Raw genomic sequence first — 18,635 nt, 5'->3', positions numbered from 1 at the left:
CAACAATAACAACAAAAACCCCAAAACAAAAACAAAACAAAACAACACCTAAAAGTAATCACAACAAAGAATTGCTTTTCGCTCCCCAGTAATTTACGTCCTATTTTTTGAGCTAAGCCTTTCCCTTCTCTCTTCCGTCCAAAGCCTATCCCATGCTTTTACTCCCAGGAGATGCTTACCTCCTCCAAGTAGGGCATGACATCCCACAGTGACATGTAGTATTCTGTTATCACTGACTTATATACAGCCATAGGTATTGAATCTAGGTTGGGAGGCTTGTGAATCCCTGCAATGAAAAACAGGAGACTGGGCCATTCTGAGATCCTACCCCAACCCCCTTCAAGGGCACCACCCCAAACCACCAAGAATGAAGGGCCCAGTCCATCACAGGACATGCCTTCCCAATTCCAGGAAGAATCATAAGGTAGGAAGTAAGTGAGTGGGATTCTTTTCATATCTATAGGCTCTGAGGCAGGAGGCCCTGCTGTCCAGGAAAAGAAGGTGGCACCTCAATGCCACTGCTGTACCAGTAGTTCTCAACCCTGGTACCTCATTAGAATCTCCTAAAGTCCAATGAGAAAATACATATGCTCAGATTCTGCCCCTTCCTCCCCATTTCAACCAAGAAATGCTTTCTAATAGCTCTGGGATAGACCTGGCATCTCTGGTTTTTACAAGTTCCACAGAGGATTCTGATGCACAGCCCATGATGCACATGGCCTTAGGTGCTGAGAAACTAGAGGGTGGGCCCTGTATTTGGGCATATTTGAATCCCCGGTGCCTAATTATAAAATAAACTGGAACAAACTGGGTATCTCCCAAAAGTACACCTTTATCCATTCCCTCAATCCCCTCTTCACAGGACAGAGACCAATTGAGACGTTGAGTTACTGTTACTGTTCTTATCTGAGTTACTGTTCAGATTGAGATTGTTGCTAAGTACCCAAAGAAGAGCTAAAGAACTCTTGATATGCAAGGTACTCAGTTGTACGTTCTCCGTTCTCTGTCAGCAGTGCCCCATAGTCTGAAAAATATAAAGAAATTTGTCACTTTCCCCCAAGAAATCTTCAGCTTCAGCAAAGGAAGACATGAGAGTTTAGTAGTGAGCAAAAGGATCCTTAATACAGAAGTTTAGGAAGGAAAAATTTTTGGCATTAAATAAGAAAATACCACATCCCAGTTAATCCAAACCAGGAGCCATCTGCCGTACTTTGCAGGGCTTTCAACTGATATCTAGTAAATCCTGGCTGAGAGCCCAAGGCTACTCCAATCCAGTGGTTTCTACTTTCTATTCAATTTCTAATTAAGTTTGTTTGTTTCTTTCTTTCTTTCTTTCTTTTACCCTTGACTTGTCACCTGGTCTCCCAGTGGAGTTATAGACTAGGGAAGACCCAATAACAAAAGCCCTGGTGTTATCAAGAGATCCAGAGTACCTGGTTTCACAATGAACTTCTAAGAATAAGGGCCTGCAAAGTGGATAGATAAGATTAAGCTACCAAGGCCTCTGCCTGCAAAGTCCCAGACAGGCTAGATTCTAGTGGTGGATAAATTCTAGTACCATCAAGAGGAATAAACATCAAACCTTCAATCCCCAGCGTTTGTTAAAGGCAAAACAGATGAACAGGCCCAGAGATTGTTCCCAGAGACCCACCCTAGGAAGCTCCAGGCTCAAATGGCAGGGTGGCCTAGGTTGGAGACAGCTATGGGGGTCAAGTACTTGCCATAGCTTGTGACCATAGGGAGGTACTGGTCCAAAGATGCAGATCCACCCATAAAGCCAAAGTTGGTGCCACCATGGAACATATAGAAGTTGAGGGAGAAACTAGCATTGAACATTTCATGCACATCTCTCATTAACACTGCACATAGATAGGAAGAAAAGGAGAAATGGGGGAGAAAACAAAGTTTGGGAGAATTAATAGACCTTTGTGGGATGTTCAAACTGTACACATTAAATATTTGTTTATGTGTCTTAGTCTTAGGTAAATAGATGTCTAGCTCAGTGTTTCTGGAGCACTTAGTAACTTTTCAGTAAATTCTAGGTAACTTCTTTAGTAACCTAAAATTGTGGCACCAGAAACATTTACTTCAAACCAGATTTGATCTTCATCAACTCTCCTGGAAGGCTGTGGCAGATAGTCTTGGCCCAGAGAACACACTACTTCCTCCCAGTACGCTTTCATTGAATTGCCCTGTTAGAACGACTCACTCTAATGCTTTAATAACCTCAACAAAATATAAGCAGAGTGGAAACACTGCTAAAATTTTAGTTTCAACTCACTCTGGGGTTCCCATTCAGCCTAGCCCCCTAAATCTAATACTCAAAGTACTCTAACCAGCAGGAAAAAAAAGAAACAGGCCAGTGCCATCTCTGTTATCTATTCTCCTGAGAAAGGATCTAAAAGTACTCACAATGTGAATCCACAGAATGGGGGGCAGTACCCCACCCATCCAAAGAACTTGCTGTATACACCGTCATCAATATAGGGCTACGACCCTGAGAAAAATGAAATGTCAATTTAGTAAAGTTCAGTACAGTTTAGAAGCCCTGAATTGCTTAGGAGAGCATTGTGAGGTCCAGTTCTCACAAACCCCCTTTACAATTCAGAGCATCCCCTCACCGCTCACAAACCCTGAGTTCTACTCTTCATTCTCAGGTCATTTCCCTGGTCTTATTATTCCTTTTGGAGTTTGAATGGACTTATCCCTCAGGCTTTGGTAAAAGCAACTGCCATCGCCATATTTTCCTTTCTGGAACAGTAGAATCTCTTCATTCCCTTCAGTGACCAGATTAGAGGTATAGTATAGAAGCATCTGGCTCAGGGGAAGCCTAAAAATATTCAATAAATGAATGCTAAAAATATTGAATCCCATTAAATAAGAATCCCTGAGTCTCAGAATCGTGTTTTGTTTGTATTCAAGTATAAATAACACACAGCATTCTAATAGTTTCAGGTGTACAATATAATAATCAACAATTCTGTACATTTCTCACTTCTTATCCTGTATACTTAGTTCCCTTCATCTATTTCACCTATCACCCCCAGTCACCACCCCCGGCAACTGTGGATTGAAAAAACCAGTATTTAAATTTGTTGTCTCTTTTTTTATTTGTTTGTTCATTTATTTTATTTCTTAAATTCCATATGAGTCATATCATATATCTTTCTCTTATTTCACTTAGCATTATACCCTCTAGATCTACCCATGTTGTTGCAAATGGCAAGTTTAATATATATATGAATATATATATGAACATATATATATGAGTATAGACACACCATGGAATATCACATGTACTTATAAAATAATCACATTTTTATATATACACTATTAAAATACATATACATTATTTATATACATGTGAAACAATCACATTTTCTTTATCTATTCATTGATTATCATACACTTAGACTGTTTCCATACCTTGGCTATTATGAATAATACTGCTCTGAACATAGGAGTACAGATATCTCTTCAGGATAATTATTTCATTTCCTTTAGCATATATACCCAGAAATAAGACTTCTAGATCATATGGCAGTTTTATTTTTAATTTCTTTATTAACCTCTATACTATTTTCCACAGTGATTGTACCAGTTTATATCTCTACCAACAGTATATGAGAGTTTTCTTTTCTCCACATCCTTGCCAGCATTTGTTATATCCTGACATCCTAACGGGAGTGAGGGGATGTCTTATTGTGGTTTGATTTGCCTTTTCCAGATGATTAGGGATACTGAGCAGCTTTCATGTACCTATTGGACATCTACAGGTCTTCCTTAGAAAAAGGCATAATGCAGGCCCTTTGCTCAGTTTTGGTTAGGTTACTTGGGGTTTCTTATTTTGCTATTGAATTGTACAAGATATTATATATTTTGGATATTAACCTGTTATCAGATATGTGATTTACAAATATTTTCCCCCATTTCCATAAGTTTCCTTTTCATTTTATTGATGGTTTCCTTTGCTGTGCAGAAACATTTTACTCTGATATAGTCCCAGTTGTTTATTTCTGCTTTTGGTGTCAAATGCAAAACACTACTACCAAGATCAATATCAAGAAGCTTATGCCTATCTTTTCTTCTGGGAGTTTTGTGGTTTCAGATCTTATGTTCAAATCTCTAATCCATTTTGGGTTGATTTTTGTGTATGACTTAAGATAGAAGTTAGTTTCATTCTTTTGCATGTGGATATCCAGTTTTCCCAACACCTCATGTCCCCAGAGGAAATCTCACTTGATCATGATGTGTGATCCTTTTAATGTATTGTTGAATTTGGTTGCTGATATTTTATTGAAGATTCATGCATCTATGCTTATCACAGATCTTGGCCTGTAATTTTCTTTTCTTATAGTGTCCTTGTCTGGCTTTGGTATCAGAGTAATGCTGGTCTCATAAAATGAGTTTGGAAGCATTTTCTCCTTTCTATTTGTAGAAGAGTTTGAGAAGGATTGGTGCTAGTTTTGCTTTAAATGTTTGGTAGAAATAAGCAGTGAAACTATCTGTCTTGGATTTTCCTTTGTTGGGGAGGTTTTGATTACTGATTTAGTCTTCTTACTAATACTTGGTTGGTCTGTTCAGATTTTCTCTTTCTTCATTATTCAGTATTAGTAAGCTGTATGTTTCCAGGAATTTATCTATTTCTTCTAGGTGGTCTAATTTTTTGGCATATAATTGTTCATACTAGTAGAAGCTATGATCCTTTATATTTCTGTGGTACCAGTTGTAATTCCACTCTTTCACTTAAAATTTTATATAATGAATCTGATCTCTTTTTTCTTAGTATAGTTCAGTTTGTCAAGTTCATCTTTTTTTAAAAAAATGTGGTTTCATTGATCTTTTCTATTGTCTTTCTCATCTCTATTTCATTTATTTCTCCTCTGATCTTTGTTATTTCTTTCTTTCTACTAACTTTGAGCTTAATTTGTTCTTTTTCTAGTTCCTTGAGGTAAACTGTTGTGTTTTTGATTTGAGGTCTTTTCTTTCTTAATGTATGTGTTTATCACTATAAACTTCTTTCTTAGAACTGCTTTTGCTGCTTCTCATAAGTTTGAGATGTTGTGTTTCCATTTTTATTGCTTCAAGATTTTAAAAAATTTCTTTTTCCATTTATTTGACCAGTTGGTTGTCCAGGAGCATGTTTTTTAATCTCCACATGTGAATATTTGTGAATTTGTGAATATTGTGAATTATTCAGTTTTTTCCTTGTAATTATTTCTAGTTTCATACCATTATGGTCAGAAAGTATAATTTCAATCTTCTTAAATTTATTAAAACATGTTGTGTGACCTAACATATGGTCTATTCTGGAGAATGTTCCATGTGTGCTTGAGAAAAATGTGCATTCTCCTGCTGTTGGTCGGAATTTCTGTATATATTCTGCAGGTCCCTCTGGTCCAACATATAATTTAAGTCTCATGCTTTTTTATTTAGTATCTATCTAGATGACCAGTCCATTGTTGGAACTGAGGAATGTAAGACACCTACTGGGATTGTATTGCTGTCTATTTCTCTGTTCAGATCTGTTAATATTTGCCTTATATATATGGGGCTCCTATGTTGGGAACATAATATTTACAATTGTTATATTCTTTTGATGAATTGACCCCTTTGTCATCATATAAAGACATTCTTTGACTGTTGATACAGAGCTTGTCTTAGTCCATTTTGTCTGCTATAAGTATAGCTACTCCCTGATTTGTTTTATTTGTTTTGGCTTCTATTTGCTTGAAATATCTTTTTCCACCCCTTCAATTTCAGTCTGTGTGTATTCTCAAAGCTGAGGTGAGTCTGTTGTAGCCAACAGATGGTTGGGTCTTTTTTTTTTTTTAATCTATTCATTTACTTTGTGTCTTTTGATCAGAGAATTTAGTCCCATTTTAAATTTAAAGTAATTATTGATAGGTATTATGTTAATGCTTTTCTGTTTTGTTTTTTTTTTAATAATTCTTTTGTTCCTCTCTTGATCTCTTCCTCTGTAGTTTGATGATTTTTCTGTACTGGTAGGCTTTGATTCCTTTTTCTTTATCTTTTGTATATCTACTACAGAGTTTTATTTTGTGGTTACCAGGAGGATTACATAAAACATCTCATATTCATAGCAGTCTATACTACTAATAACAGGTTAACTTCAAACATATACTTTACATATTTAACCTTCTCCTTACCTTTTATATTTTTAATGTCACAATTTACTTCTTTTTACCTAATGTATCATTTAAAAATTATTGTAGTTATAATAATTTTTAATACTTTTGTCTTTTAACCTTCATACTGGAGTTAAATTTATTTACCCATGACATTATTCTCTAAATTTAACTATACATTTACCTTTACCAGTGAGTTTTATACTTTCATGTGTCTTCCTGTTACAAATTAGCTTTTTTTGTTACTAATTAACTCACCATTTCTTTCAGCTTAAAGAACTCCTTTTAACATTTTTTGTGAGGCTAGTCTGTTGTGATGAACTCCTTTAGCTTTATCTGTCTGGTAAATCCACTGCTCCTTCAATTCTGAAGGACACCTCACTGGGTAGGGTATTCTGGGTTGGTGTTTTTTTTTTTTCTTTTTTCTTTTGGCACTTTGAATATATCACCCCATTTTTTCTGGCCTACAAGATTTGTGTTGAAAAATCTATGGCAGCCATAAGGAGGGGGCAAAATTAAGATGGTGGAGTATTAGGGGGACCTTGAATTTGCCTTTCCCTTCAAATACAGCTAGATCAACATTCAACTATTTTGAACAACTAGGAAGATGATCCGAGGATTAAGAAAATCTGCACAGATGGAGGGAGAGAACATAGCAGATGCAATGTTTGGAATCATGAATTGGGAGCGAGGAAAGCCTCATGGTCATTGAGGGGAGGGAACCCTTTTCGTGGAGCAAAATCAGGAAGAGAGAGAAAGTGGGAAAGAACCCAGTGGGTAGGGAGTGCACAATAAATCTTGGTAAGGAGATCCTCTGGGTAGCACAGTGAGAGATTACTCCCCTTCCTGAAGGGCATTTGGAAGAGCATATTTTGCTTCTCCAAGGATAAAAGGCCAGCCAGGAGACATTAAGTGGTGCTGAACAGCGGAGTCAGAGGTGCATGCAGAGGACAGAAAGCCTCTTAACTTTTTGCTAGGAGTCACAATAGGTTTAAATCTGTCCACACATCAAGTGGCTGCTTTTCTTCAACAGAACTAAGCAGAAAGTAAAGATAGGAGCAGACTGCAGATAACCTGGCCACCACTTTTTGCTGTCTGCCACAATAGATGCAAGCCTCTGTGATGGCCTCTCTGGGACAGAAGGGAGTAGGGGACTGAGTCAAGTGCAGATGGCCAATAACCTGGCTCCAGCTTTTTGGTGAGCATTACATAAATTCTAGCCTCTGAGTGCATACTATGTAATGGCTTTTCAGGGGTAGGACAGTGCTGGGCACACCATGAGCCTCTCTTCTGAGGGACAGGAGTAGGCCCACACCTTACCAGGTCCTTTAAAACCTGGAGTTTTGAATCCAAGCCACTGACCAGCGTGAAAATCCAGGAGTTCTGTGGCTCCAGACATGCTGATGGCTCAGGTACAGACAGGTTAAAGACAAGGAACTGATGAAATCCCAGCACACAGAAGATTCTTTGCTCTTCTAACAGGGCCTCCTGAATAGGGGTAGCTGTGAGTTCTGCTTCCCAGAGACAAGATGGGGGATGACACCATATTCTTATTCCTCCACACCCCTCTCTCCCATCCACTAGCACAGACTTCAGAAAGAAACACAGCACCTCCAGTGGAAGCTGGAGTACCCTACACTAAACCCTGACACCCTGCATCTGGCAGGATCATCTTTACGAGGGCAAAAATTCACCCTAAAAGAAAACAGAAGGTAATAATCACTACCAGGGATTTAATCAATATGGAGATAAGTAAAATGTTTGAACTACAACTTAAAAAGAGCAATTTTAAAGATACTAGCTGGGCTTAAAAAAAGCATAGAAGACACTAGAGAATCCCTTACTATAGAAATAAAAGAACTAAAATCTCATCAGGCTGAAATTTAAAAATGCTATTACTGAGATGCAGTAACAGATGGAGGTTTTAGTAATGTGGATAAATAAGGCAGAAGAGACTCAGTGCTATAGAAAACAAAATGATGGAAAATCAAAAAGCTGAAAAGAAAAGAAAAAGACAACTACTGGATCATGAAGGGAGACTTAGAGAACTCAGTGATTCCATAAAGCAAAATAATATCCTGATAATGGGGTTCCAGAAGATGAAGAGCAGGGGAGAGGGACATTTGAACAAATTATAACTGAGAACTTTCCTAATCTGGTAAAGAAAACAGGCATTTGAGTCCAGGAGGCACAGAGAACCCCCTCCCCTTAAAATCAACAAAAATAGGTCAACACCTTGACATATTATAGTGAAACTTGCAAATTTCAAAGATAACATGAAAATCCTGAAAGCAGCTCAGGACAAGAGGTCCTTAAGCTGCAAAGGTAGAAACATAAGGCTGGCAGCAGACCTGTCTACTGAGACCTGGCAGCCCAGATAGGACTGGCATGATACATTCAACACGCTAAAGGGGAAAAATAGGCAGCCAAGAATACTCTATCCATCAAAACTGTCATTCAGAATAGAAGGAGAGATAGAGTTTCCAGGACAAACAAAAACTAAAGCAATTTGTGAACACTAAACCAGCCCTATAAGAAATATTAAAGGGAATACTTTGAGCGAAGAGAGAGCCCCAAAGAACAAAGACCAGAAAGGAACAGAGACAATCTACAGGAACAGTGACTTTATAGATAATACAATGACACTAAATTCATATCTTTCAATAATTACTCTAAATATAAATGGACTAAATGCTCCAATCAAAAGACACAGGGTATCAGAATGAATTAAAAACAAAACAAACAAAAAAAAAAAAACAGGACCCATCAATATGCTGTTTACAAAAGACTCATTTTAGACCCAAAGACACTTCCAGGTGGAAAGTAAGGGAGCAAAGAAAAATTTAACATGCCAAAGGACATCAAAAGAAAACTGGAGTAGCCATCCTTATATCAGACACACTAGATTTTGAAGTAAAGACTGTAGTAAGAGATGAAGAAGGACACTATATAATAATAAAAGGATCTGTCCAACCAGGTCTAACAATTGTAAATATTTATGCCCCCAGCTTGGGAGCACCCAAATATATAAGCCAATTAATAACAAAATTAAAGAAACACATTGATAATAATACAATAATAGTAGGGGACTTTAATGCCCCACTCATAGCAATGGAAAGATCATCTAAGCAGAAGATCAACAAGGAAACAAGGGCTTTGAATTACACACTAGATCAGATGGACTTCACAGATATGCTCAGAGCATTTCATCCTAAAACACCTAAAACATCCTAAAACATTCATCAAGAAGAATATACATTCTTCTTGAGTGCACATGGAACATTCTTCAGAATACACCACATATTGGGTCACAAATCAGGTCTCAACTGGTAGAAAAAGATTGGGATTATTCCATGCATATTTTTAAAACACAATGCTTTAAAACTTGAAGTCACCTACAAGAAAAAATTTGGAAGGACCACAAATACACAGAGGTTAAAGAGCATCCTAAGAAAGAATGAATGGGTCAACTAGGAAATTAAAGAATAACTAAAAATAACTAAAAAAATAAATAAATAAATGGGATCAAATGAAATGAAAGCATGACAGTTCAGAACCTTTGGGAAGCAGCAAAGGCAGTTGTAGGAGAGAGGTATACTGCAATAAAAGCCTTTCTCAAGAAATAAGAAAAGTCTCAAATATGTAACCTAACCTTATACCTAAAGGAGCTGGAAAAGAACAACAAATAAAGCCAAAATCCAGCAGGAGAAGAGAAATCATAAAGATTAGAGCAGACATCAAAATATAGAAATTAAAAAAAAAAAACGCAGTAAGACAGAACAATGAAACTAAGAACTTTTTCTTTTAGAGAATTAATAAGGTTAATAAGAATTAATAAGATTAATAAGATCAATGAATTAATAATAATAAAATTAATAAGATCAACAAATGCCTAGCCACATTTATCAAAAAGAAAAGAGAAAGGACCCAAATAAATAAAATCATGAATGAAAGAGGAGAGATAGCAACCAATACCACAGAAATACTAACAATTATAAGAGACTTATGAGCAATTATATGCTAACAAATTAGGCAATCTGGAAGAAATGGATAAATTCCCAGAAACATGTAAGCTACCAAAATTGAAATAGGAAGGTATAGAAAATCTGAAAAGACCCACAAACAAATTGAATAAGTAATCAGTAATATTGAATAATTAATTGAAATTGATTGAATAAATAAATTGAATCAGTAATCAAAAATCTCCCAAGAAACAGGAGTCCCAGACCAGATGGCCTCCCAGCAGAATTCTACCAAACATTTAAAGAAGAATTAGTACCTATTCTTCTAAATCTATTCCAAAAAATAGAAATGGAAGGAAAACTTCTAAACTCATTCTATGAAGCCAGAACTACCTTGATCCCAAAACCAAAGACACCCACTGAAAAGGAGAATTACCGACCTATTCCTGATGAACATTGATTAAAAAGAAAATTCTCAGCAAGCTACTAGCCAATATGATCCAACAGTAATAAATAATAATAATAATAATTTATTTATTTATTTTTTATAATCTAATAATAAAAGGATTATTGACCATGACCAAGTGGGATTTATTCCAGGGCAGCAAGGGTGGTTGAAGATCTGCAAATCAATCCATGTGATACAATACATTAATAAAAGATAGTGTGAGAATCATGATCCTCTCAACAGATGCAGAAAAAGCATTTGACAAAATACAGCATCCTTTGTTGATTAAAAACTCCACATGTAGGGATAGAAGGAACATACCTCAATATCATATCAATATCAATATCATAAAAGCCAAACAAGCAAAACAAAAAATCTCCAGTAAGTATCATTCTCAATAGGAAAAAACTGAAAACATTTCCCCTAAGGTCAGGAACACAACAGAGATGTCCACTATCACCAGTGTTGTTCAACACAGTACTGGAAGTCCTAACCTCAGCAGTCACACAACACAAAGGAATAAACTGCATCCAAGTCAGCAAAGAGCAAGTCAAACTCTCACTCTTCACAGACAACATGATACTCTGTAGAAAACTCAAAAGGCTCTACCAAAAAATTGCTGGAACTGATACAGGAATTCAGAAAAGTGGAAGGATATCAATGCACAGAAGTCAGTTTTATTTCTATACACTAACAATGAGGCAGAAGAAAGAGAAATTAAGGAATTGATACCATTTACAAGAGCACTAAAACCCATAAAATACCTAGGAAGAAACTTAACCAAAGAGGTACGGATCTATGCTCTGAAAACTATAGAACACTTATGAGAGAAGTTGAAGAAGACACATAGAAACAAAAAAACATTCTATGCTCATGGATTGGAAGAACAAATATTGTTAAAATGTCTATGCCACCCAAAGTAATTATATATGCAATACAATCCATATCAAAATACCATCAGCTTTTTTCATAGAGCTGAAACAAACAATCCTAAAATTTCTGCAGAACCAGAAAAGACCCCAAATAGCCAAAGAAATGTTAAAAAAGAAAACCAAAGCTGGCATCATCAAAATTCTGGACTTGAAGCTGTAATCATCAAGACAGTATAGCACGGGCACAAAAACAGACACACACCTCCGTGGAGCAGAATAGAGAGCCCAGATATGGACCCTCAACTAATCTTTGACAAAGCAGGAAAGAACATCAAATGGAAAAAAGTCTCTTCAATAGATGGTGTTGGGAAAACTGGACAGCAACATTCAGGAGAATGAAACTGGACCATTTTCTTACACCATACATAAAGATAAAATGAAAATGGATGAAAAGCCTCAATGTGAGTTAGGAATCCATCAAAACCCTAGAGAAGAACATAAGCAGCAATCTCTTTGACCTTGGCCACAGCAACTCCTTGCTAGACATGTCCCCAAAGTCAAGGGAAACAAAAACAAAAATGAATTCTTGGGACTCCATCAAGATAAAAAGCTTTTGCACAGCAAAGGAAACAGTTGCCAAAACCAAAAGACAACCTACAGAGTGGGAGAAGATATTTGCAACTATCTTATCAGAAAAAATGCTAGTATACAAAATCTATAAAGAACTTATCAAACTCAACACCCAAAAAAACCAAAAAAATCTGGTCAAGAAATAGAAGACATGAACAGACATTTCTTCAAAGAAGACATACAAATGGCCAACAGAAACATGAAAAAATGCTCCATACTTGTCATTAAGAAAATGTAAATCAAAACCACAATGAGATACCACCTCACACTGGTCAGAATGTCTAAAATTAACATGTCAGGAACAATAGATATTGGTGAGGATGTGGAGAAAAGGGAGCCCTCTTACACTGTTGATGGAAATATAAACTGGTACAGCCACTCTGGAAAACAGTATGGAGGGTCCTCAAAAAGTTAAAAATAGAGCTACTCTATGACCCAGCAATTGCCCTACAAGGTATTTATCCAAAAGATACAAACATAGTGATTCGAAGGGGCACATGCACCCCAATGTTTATAGCAGCAATGTTCACAATAGCCAAAATATGGAAAGAGCCCAGATGTCCATCAACAGACAACATAGAACAGATAAAATTGTGCTATATTTCTATAATGGAATATTACTCAACATCAAAAAGAATGAAATCTTGCCATTTGCAGCGACATGGATGGAACTAGAGGGTATTATGCTAAGCAAAGTAAGTCAGTCAGAGAAAGACAAATACTATATGATTTCACTCATATAAAAAACAAAACAAATGAACATAGGGGAAGAGAAGGATAAATAAAATAAGAGAGGGAGGCAAACCATAAAAGACTCTAAGCATAGGGAACAAACCTAGGGTTGCTATAGGGGAGGTGGATGGGGGGATCGGGTAACTAGGTGATGGGCATTAAGGAGAGCACCTGAAGTAACGAGAACTAGGTGTTATATGCAACTGATGAATCCCTGAATTCTACCCCTGACACTAATAATACAATATATGTCAATTAAATTGAATTTAAATAAAAACTTAAAAAAAAATCTGTGGTAGCCTTATGCAGATTCCCTTATATGTAACAGGTTGCTTCTTTCTTGTTGTTTTTAAGATTTTCTCCTTGTCTTTACCTTCTGACAAATTTATATTGATATGTCCCAATATAAATCTCCTTGGATTCATTTTATTTGGCACTTTATAGGCTTCCTGGATCTGGATGTCTGTTTCATTCCCTAACCTAGGCAAGTTTTCAGTCATTATTTTTTTGTTCCCTTTTCTCTTCTCCTTTCAGGATCTCTATAATGTGTATATTCTCTGATTTGTCCCATAAGGTGCCCCATAAATCCCTTAAGCTCTCAGAACACTTTTTTTTATTCTTTTTTTTTTTCCTCTTATGATTGGATGAATTCTACCGCCCTGTCTTTGAGTTTGCAGATCTGTTTTTTCCACTTCATCAACTCTACTGTTGAGCCCCTCTATTAGATTTTTAATTCAACTACTGTAGTCTTCAGCCCTATGATTTCTGCTTGGTACTTTTTTATATTTTCTATCTCTTTGTTGAAATTATCATTTTGCATATGCGTTGTGCTCCTGACCTCAGTAAGTATCTCTATGATATTATTTTGAACTCTCTATAAAGCAAAGCACTTATTTACATTTTATTAAGATCTGTTTCTGGAGTTTCTTTTTCTTTTGTTTGGGACATATTCCTCTGGTTTTTAGTTTGTTTTTCATTTTCTTTGACTCTCTGTTAACTCCTGCATATTATATACAAAGAGTGATCTCTCCCCATCTTGACAGAATGATCTCATGTAGATGAGCCTTGTTGATCAGCCCAGCCCAGGTTCCTAGTTGTCTCTCAAACTTTTGTGATTGTCTGAGCCATCTTCTTTGTTTTTAGTGGCTCATAGTAGTTGAGCAAGTGCCAAGAGCTGACACTGTCCCAAAGGAGAGGATCACAATCAGCAACCAGATGCAGACTGATTAGAGCCCGGAAGCTCGCACCAGCGAGGAGTATATTGTTAAGCTCCTTCCAGGGAGAAACTGGGAAATGGGCATTTTAGCTTGCTTTCTCTGTGCTGGGCCTAGGTGTGTATAGCCAGTTGGGAAGGAGAAACTTCTGTGCTTGTTAAGGACTCTTTGTTTGCTATGGTACTGTAGTACTCGTGAGTACAGGTGCCATTGACTATTACAACCAGGTGATCCAGCAGCCTCAGGTCTCTGCTGCAAGCTAGGTGCCAGATATGTGCACAAGCTCCATCCAGAGAGATCTTGGGACTTGGTTTTATTATTGGAGTGAACTGGAAGAAGGTGTGAAATGTGTCTGCTGGCTCCCCAGGACTGGAGAGATTGTAGTCAGCCTCTAGCTGCCTGCTAAATTAGAAGCCTGGCTGGCCCTCAGACAGTAACCTTTAAAGTTTCAGATATACCTCTTTGGGGACAGATTGGGACATAGATGATTTTGCCTTTCCCTCTGTGCTGAGAGGGCGGGGGAACAGTCATGATTAGTGCTCATGTGGCCATTACAATTGCTTCCTTTTTTATATAGAGTCTTATGGGTCTCATGGGCACAGCTTTCAGAGCCAGGTGTTTGGAAGCCCATATCTCCAGTGGGAGTCTTAAAAGTTGGGACACTAGATGTGGGGTCCGAATCCTCCACTCCTCAGGGAGAAGCTAGGGGCTGAGGATTCCCTCTCAATTGTGACACTATATCAGGGGATGAGGTTTATGGTAAGAACATGTCTCAGCCTTTCCCACCTATTTTGGTGTGAATATTTTTTCATTCTCACAATATGTAAAGTCACTCAGCTAGTTTCTATACCTAATTCAGAGGGAACTGCTTGTGGGTGGCTGTATATTTGGGGTATGTGTGGGAGGAAGGGAGCTCAGGAGTCTCCTGTCACCATCTTGGTCAACTTCTCTTGGTCAACTTCAAACTGAACTCCCAGTACCTTTCATTTATTTTTAGAGAAATCCTAAATTACATTTCCTGGAAGCATTCCACTTTGTTAAAATATCTCCTAAAACAAAATGGCCTGAACAAAAACACAAAAACAAATTCTTCAATTGTGCTCCAACCAGTATGAAGAAATATGGTAATGTCACTCATAGTAATAAAACCCAAGTTTTCAAAACTTGGTAGTAGATGTCACAGATTTGATTTAAGTGAAAGATGCCATCAGATAGCACTCTAAATCTCTTTCATATAAACTGCCAGCAGAATGGATCTCTTCTTTTCTGCATTTTGGTATTTCAGCTCTGTTGCTGCTGTTTTGTTGTTAATTTTAATGCAGGGACTTTATAATGATCTGTGTTGATTTCAGCCTACTCTAATACAGCAGATCCTATCATTTGGTGGATGAGCACTCATTTCCAGCACTGTCTCATCTAGACCTTTGACAAGCACAGCTTCTGTATCTTCCCTCAGAAGAGGATCAGTCAGAACAGAACCAACAACAGAGCCCCCATACTCACTGAACAATCCTGGAAATAGCCTCCACAAGGACAAAGAAGATATCTTTTTCATCACCAGTATATATCCAGAGCCTAGCACAGGATCTGGCACAAGGTACCCACTCAAAATAATGTGCTCATTCTGATTTAAGTTTGAAACATCTAACTTCTCATTCATTTAAAGCTTTAGCTCCCCCTTAACTATGTATGTTCTACCTTATCCAGTTTGGAGAGGAATCTCTTTGATAGAGAATACAAAAACAAAATAGGGGTTCAAAAGCTCTGCTTTCTCCCCATATTTAGTTACATCTGTCCTAAGAATTGTGTTTCTTTCATGTTCAATTTCTCACATAAGAAATGCATTAGAAACAAATTATAATGAACTTTCTAAAGCTATGGGTACTTATTTTTGTTATTTAATTCCTGTGATTGCTCCTACATTGTATCAAATAATTTTCTCACCACAGAAGAAGTTTAAACAGTTAATGATATAAGAAAGTGAGAAGAGCATGGGATTTGGGAGCAGAAGGTTTAAATTGAAGCCTGGGTTATTCTATTACATGGTCTGATTATCAACCTGTGATCTCAAATCAGTAATTTAACCTAAGTCATGGTTTCCTCATCTGCAAAATGAGAGTATGATTAATAGCTTTTAACATGGTAATATAGGAAATAAACATGAAAAAAAAATGGGAAGATTACATATAGTAAAAGCTGTGTATATAAATATTATCACAAGTTTTTCTAGCTTTTGTTACTACCTCATATTCTGTATTTGCCTTTGTTTATTGTCTGCCTCTTACCACTAAAATATAAGCTCCAAAAGTTCTGCTTTTATAGATTTCATTCACTGCTTTATACACGGTGCCTTGAAAAGTACCTAACTGGTACATAGTAGATGCTAGAAACATTTGCTGACTTACTCAATAAATAAACAAATTACCTCATTTTCAGAACTTTGCTAATTATAGACACCATATCATTTTTAACTTTGGATTCCACTGGCTTTATTGCCCCCCCCCCATTCTTCCTCCATTGTCATAATGTTAGCATTTATCTGAGTGCTTACTTTGTCGTGGGAATTATAGCACCTCTTCATATTCCCTTGGAATGCACTGACCCTAATCCCTGCACATCTCTGAGCTTCCTGTAATACTTCCTGATGTTGGCCTAGTCGTTACAAAGCTGGACATCTCCCTTTATATCTCTTCTCTAAATCTTAGTGCTGTCTCAGACCATAGGGGAGAAGAATCAGGGATTTAACAGTTTTTAGAGTTCCAGACATTATTTTATATTGATGGTAATTAACATATTCTTCTTTTGCTCCTAATACCACATATCTCAGTCCCGTGCAAAATGAAACACATAACCATGGATCTCAGCTGGTGGTAGGAATCTCTACCACCCTCTGATCTCTGGTTACCCATTAATAGTTTTACTGCAATTAGCACTTCCTATCTTGTGTTTATTTACATTCCTTGTCTCTCTCACTGGGTCATAAGTACTTACAGGTGAATGGGGCCATGAGTAAGGGGTTAACAAAAACCTCTCTCTTTGCCCATGCAAACTAACTTCAGGTCTACCTGAAAACCAGATAAAGCCGAATGTTATGCATGTTATCAGGTAGGTTGCTATGATTAAAATGACCTCTGATTAGCAAATTGTATCTGGATTGGAGAACTATGAATGATATATACAAGTTCCTAGTGTAGACCTAGATGCCTGCATGCAGTGTATCTTGAAACCAAGAGTTCCCTTTAGCAGACTTGGAATCTATACCTATAGAGCTGTGAAAAATGATACTGGTTGGTTCCTCCACTGAGACTGAGGCTTCTCTGCAAGGATGGTTCCCATTCCCTAAAACCTGAACTGTCACTGGGGGTAGGGACTGCCCCTGGACTGCTGTGAGGATTCCTACTGATGCTGCTTTGCTAGTATGCTATGTTTCTCATTCCGTATTCTTCTAAAGGGCTATGGCCCAGAATCCGTAAGCATTTGAACTTGATTTAGTTATACCCCAAACCACCTACAGCAGGCATTTCAAGGGCATAACACATCCAGTTTTAACTGAACTAATCACTGCTGAGAATTTCCCCACCAAATGAAAAAGAGGTGCTAGTGTGAGCCAGAATCAAAACATCTCCCATCTCTGAAAAGTCCTTACCTGAATTGATAAGAGTGTATCATAAGTTTCTTTCTTTATATTTTTCATGTGGACAGTGGAAAGTACTGTGGAGGAAAAGGAGACACTGAGTGAGGTCCTCCTACAAGCACTGTTGAGCAGAGAGAGACTATACTCCCAGACAGAGGATAAAGATGTGGGCCTCCACAACTTCTGCACATACACCTCAGAGGGAGTTCTCATTAACACTTTATTGATTGCGGTTAATAATAAAGATATATTCCTGCATGTGGGCCCATACCTGCTCCATACAAAGTGTTTTCACGTACATCCCTTCATTTAGCTTTACGATGAATGACCCAGACAATAACATTAGTTAAAATAAATTACATTATGCTGATGAATAAACGAAAGTCAAATGAAAAAACTCAGCCCAGAGAGATGAATAGCCTAATACCAAAACTTGACTATAGATCTCCTGACTTCTAATTCAGAATGCTCTCCTGCCTCTGCTACAAGATGAAGGATGCCAAAAGATGGGAGAAAGGCCAACAGAAGAAGACATGACTGTTTGTGTGAAAGAACTGCAGATGGCGGTGTTCTCTGGTTCAATCTGTCCGCACATCGTCTTTTTCCATTTTCTTAAGTGTCAATCCATATTCCCTCCTTATAATTCTATTCCATGTTGCCCTAATACGTTTATTCCCCAAACTTATTCATCCCCCGAGCTTGGGGTCTTGGTCCATGACAGTACTATTTCTCTGACACTGCCTCCACTTCCTGTTGTTCAGTCATAGACATTTGGCAATGACAAAGATAGCCTTTACTTGGGTCCCAGCCAGGCCCCACTCTGGCCACTAAGGACTGAAAAGGATTGAGCAAGGGTTCTGCATTGTTGGTTCTGTAAGTAACGGATGGTGGGGTAGTAGGGTAAGAACTTGTTCCTTAACTCACCCCACCACTCTCCTAAAAACTATGGGGCCTTGGGCTTAGTTGGTTAAGCATCTGACTTCAGCCAGTTGTG

The 18,635-nt window shown here is 37.5% G+C and overlaps 1 protein-coding gene across 2 annotated transcripts in view; it reads right to left on the bottom strand.

Moving 5' to 3' along the window:
* Positions 1-18,635, bottom strand: part of LOC125079584 (beta-galactosidase-1-like protein 2) — a 60,635-nt gene that overhangs the window by 14,597 nt on the left and 27,403 nt on the right. For both annotated transcript variants that reach the window (XM_047693313.1, XM_047693311.1), the window contains one exon: positions 17,654-17,718. In XM_047693313.1, coding sequence (XP_047549269.1) covers positions 17,654-17,718 — 65 coding nt within the window. The remainder of the gene's footprint in view (positions 1-17,653; positions 17,719-18,635) is intronic.

Source organism: Lutra lutra, chromosome 10 (assembly GCF_902655055.1).
Source record: "Lutra lutra chromosome 10, mLutLut1.2, whole genome shotgun sequence".
Taxonomy (NCBI): domain Eukaryota; kingdom Metazoa; phylum Chordata; class Mammalia; order Carnivora; family Mustelidae; genus Lutra; species Lutra lutra.
The sequence above is the reverse complement of the archived record's forward strand: the minus strand, read 5'-3'. Positions and strand labels throughout refer to the sequence as shown.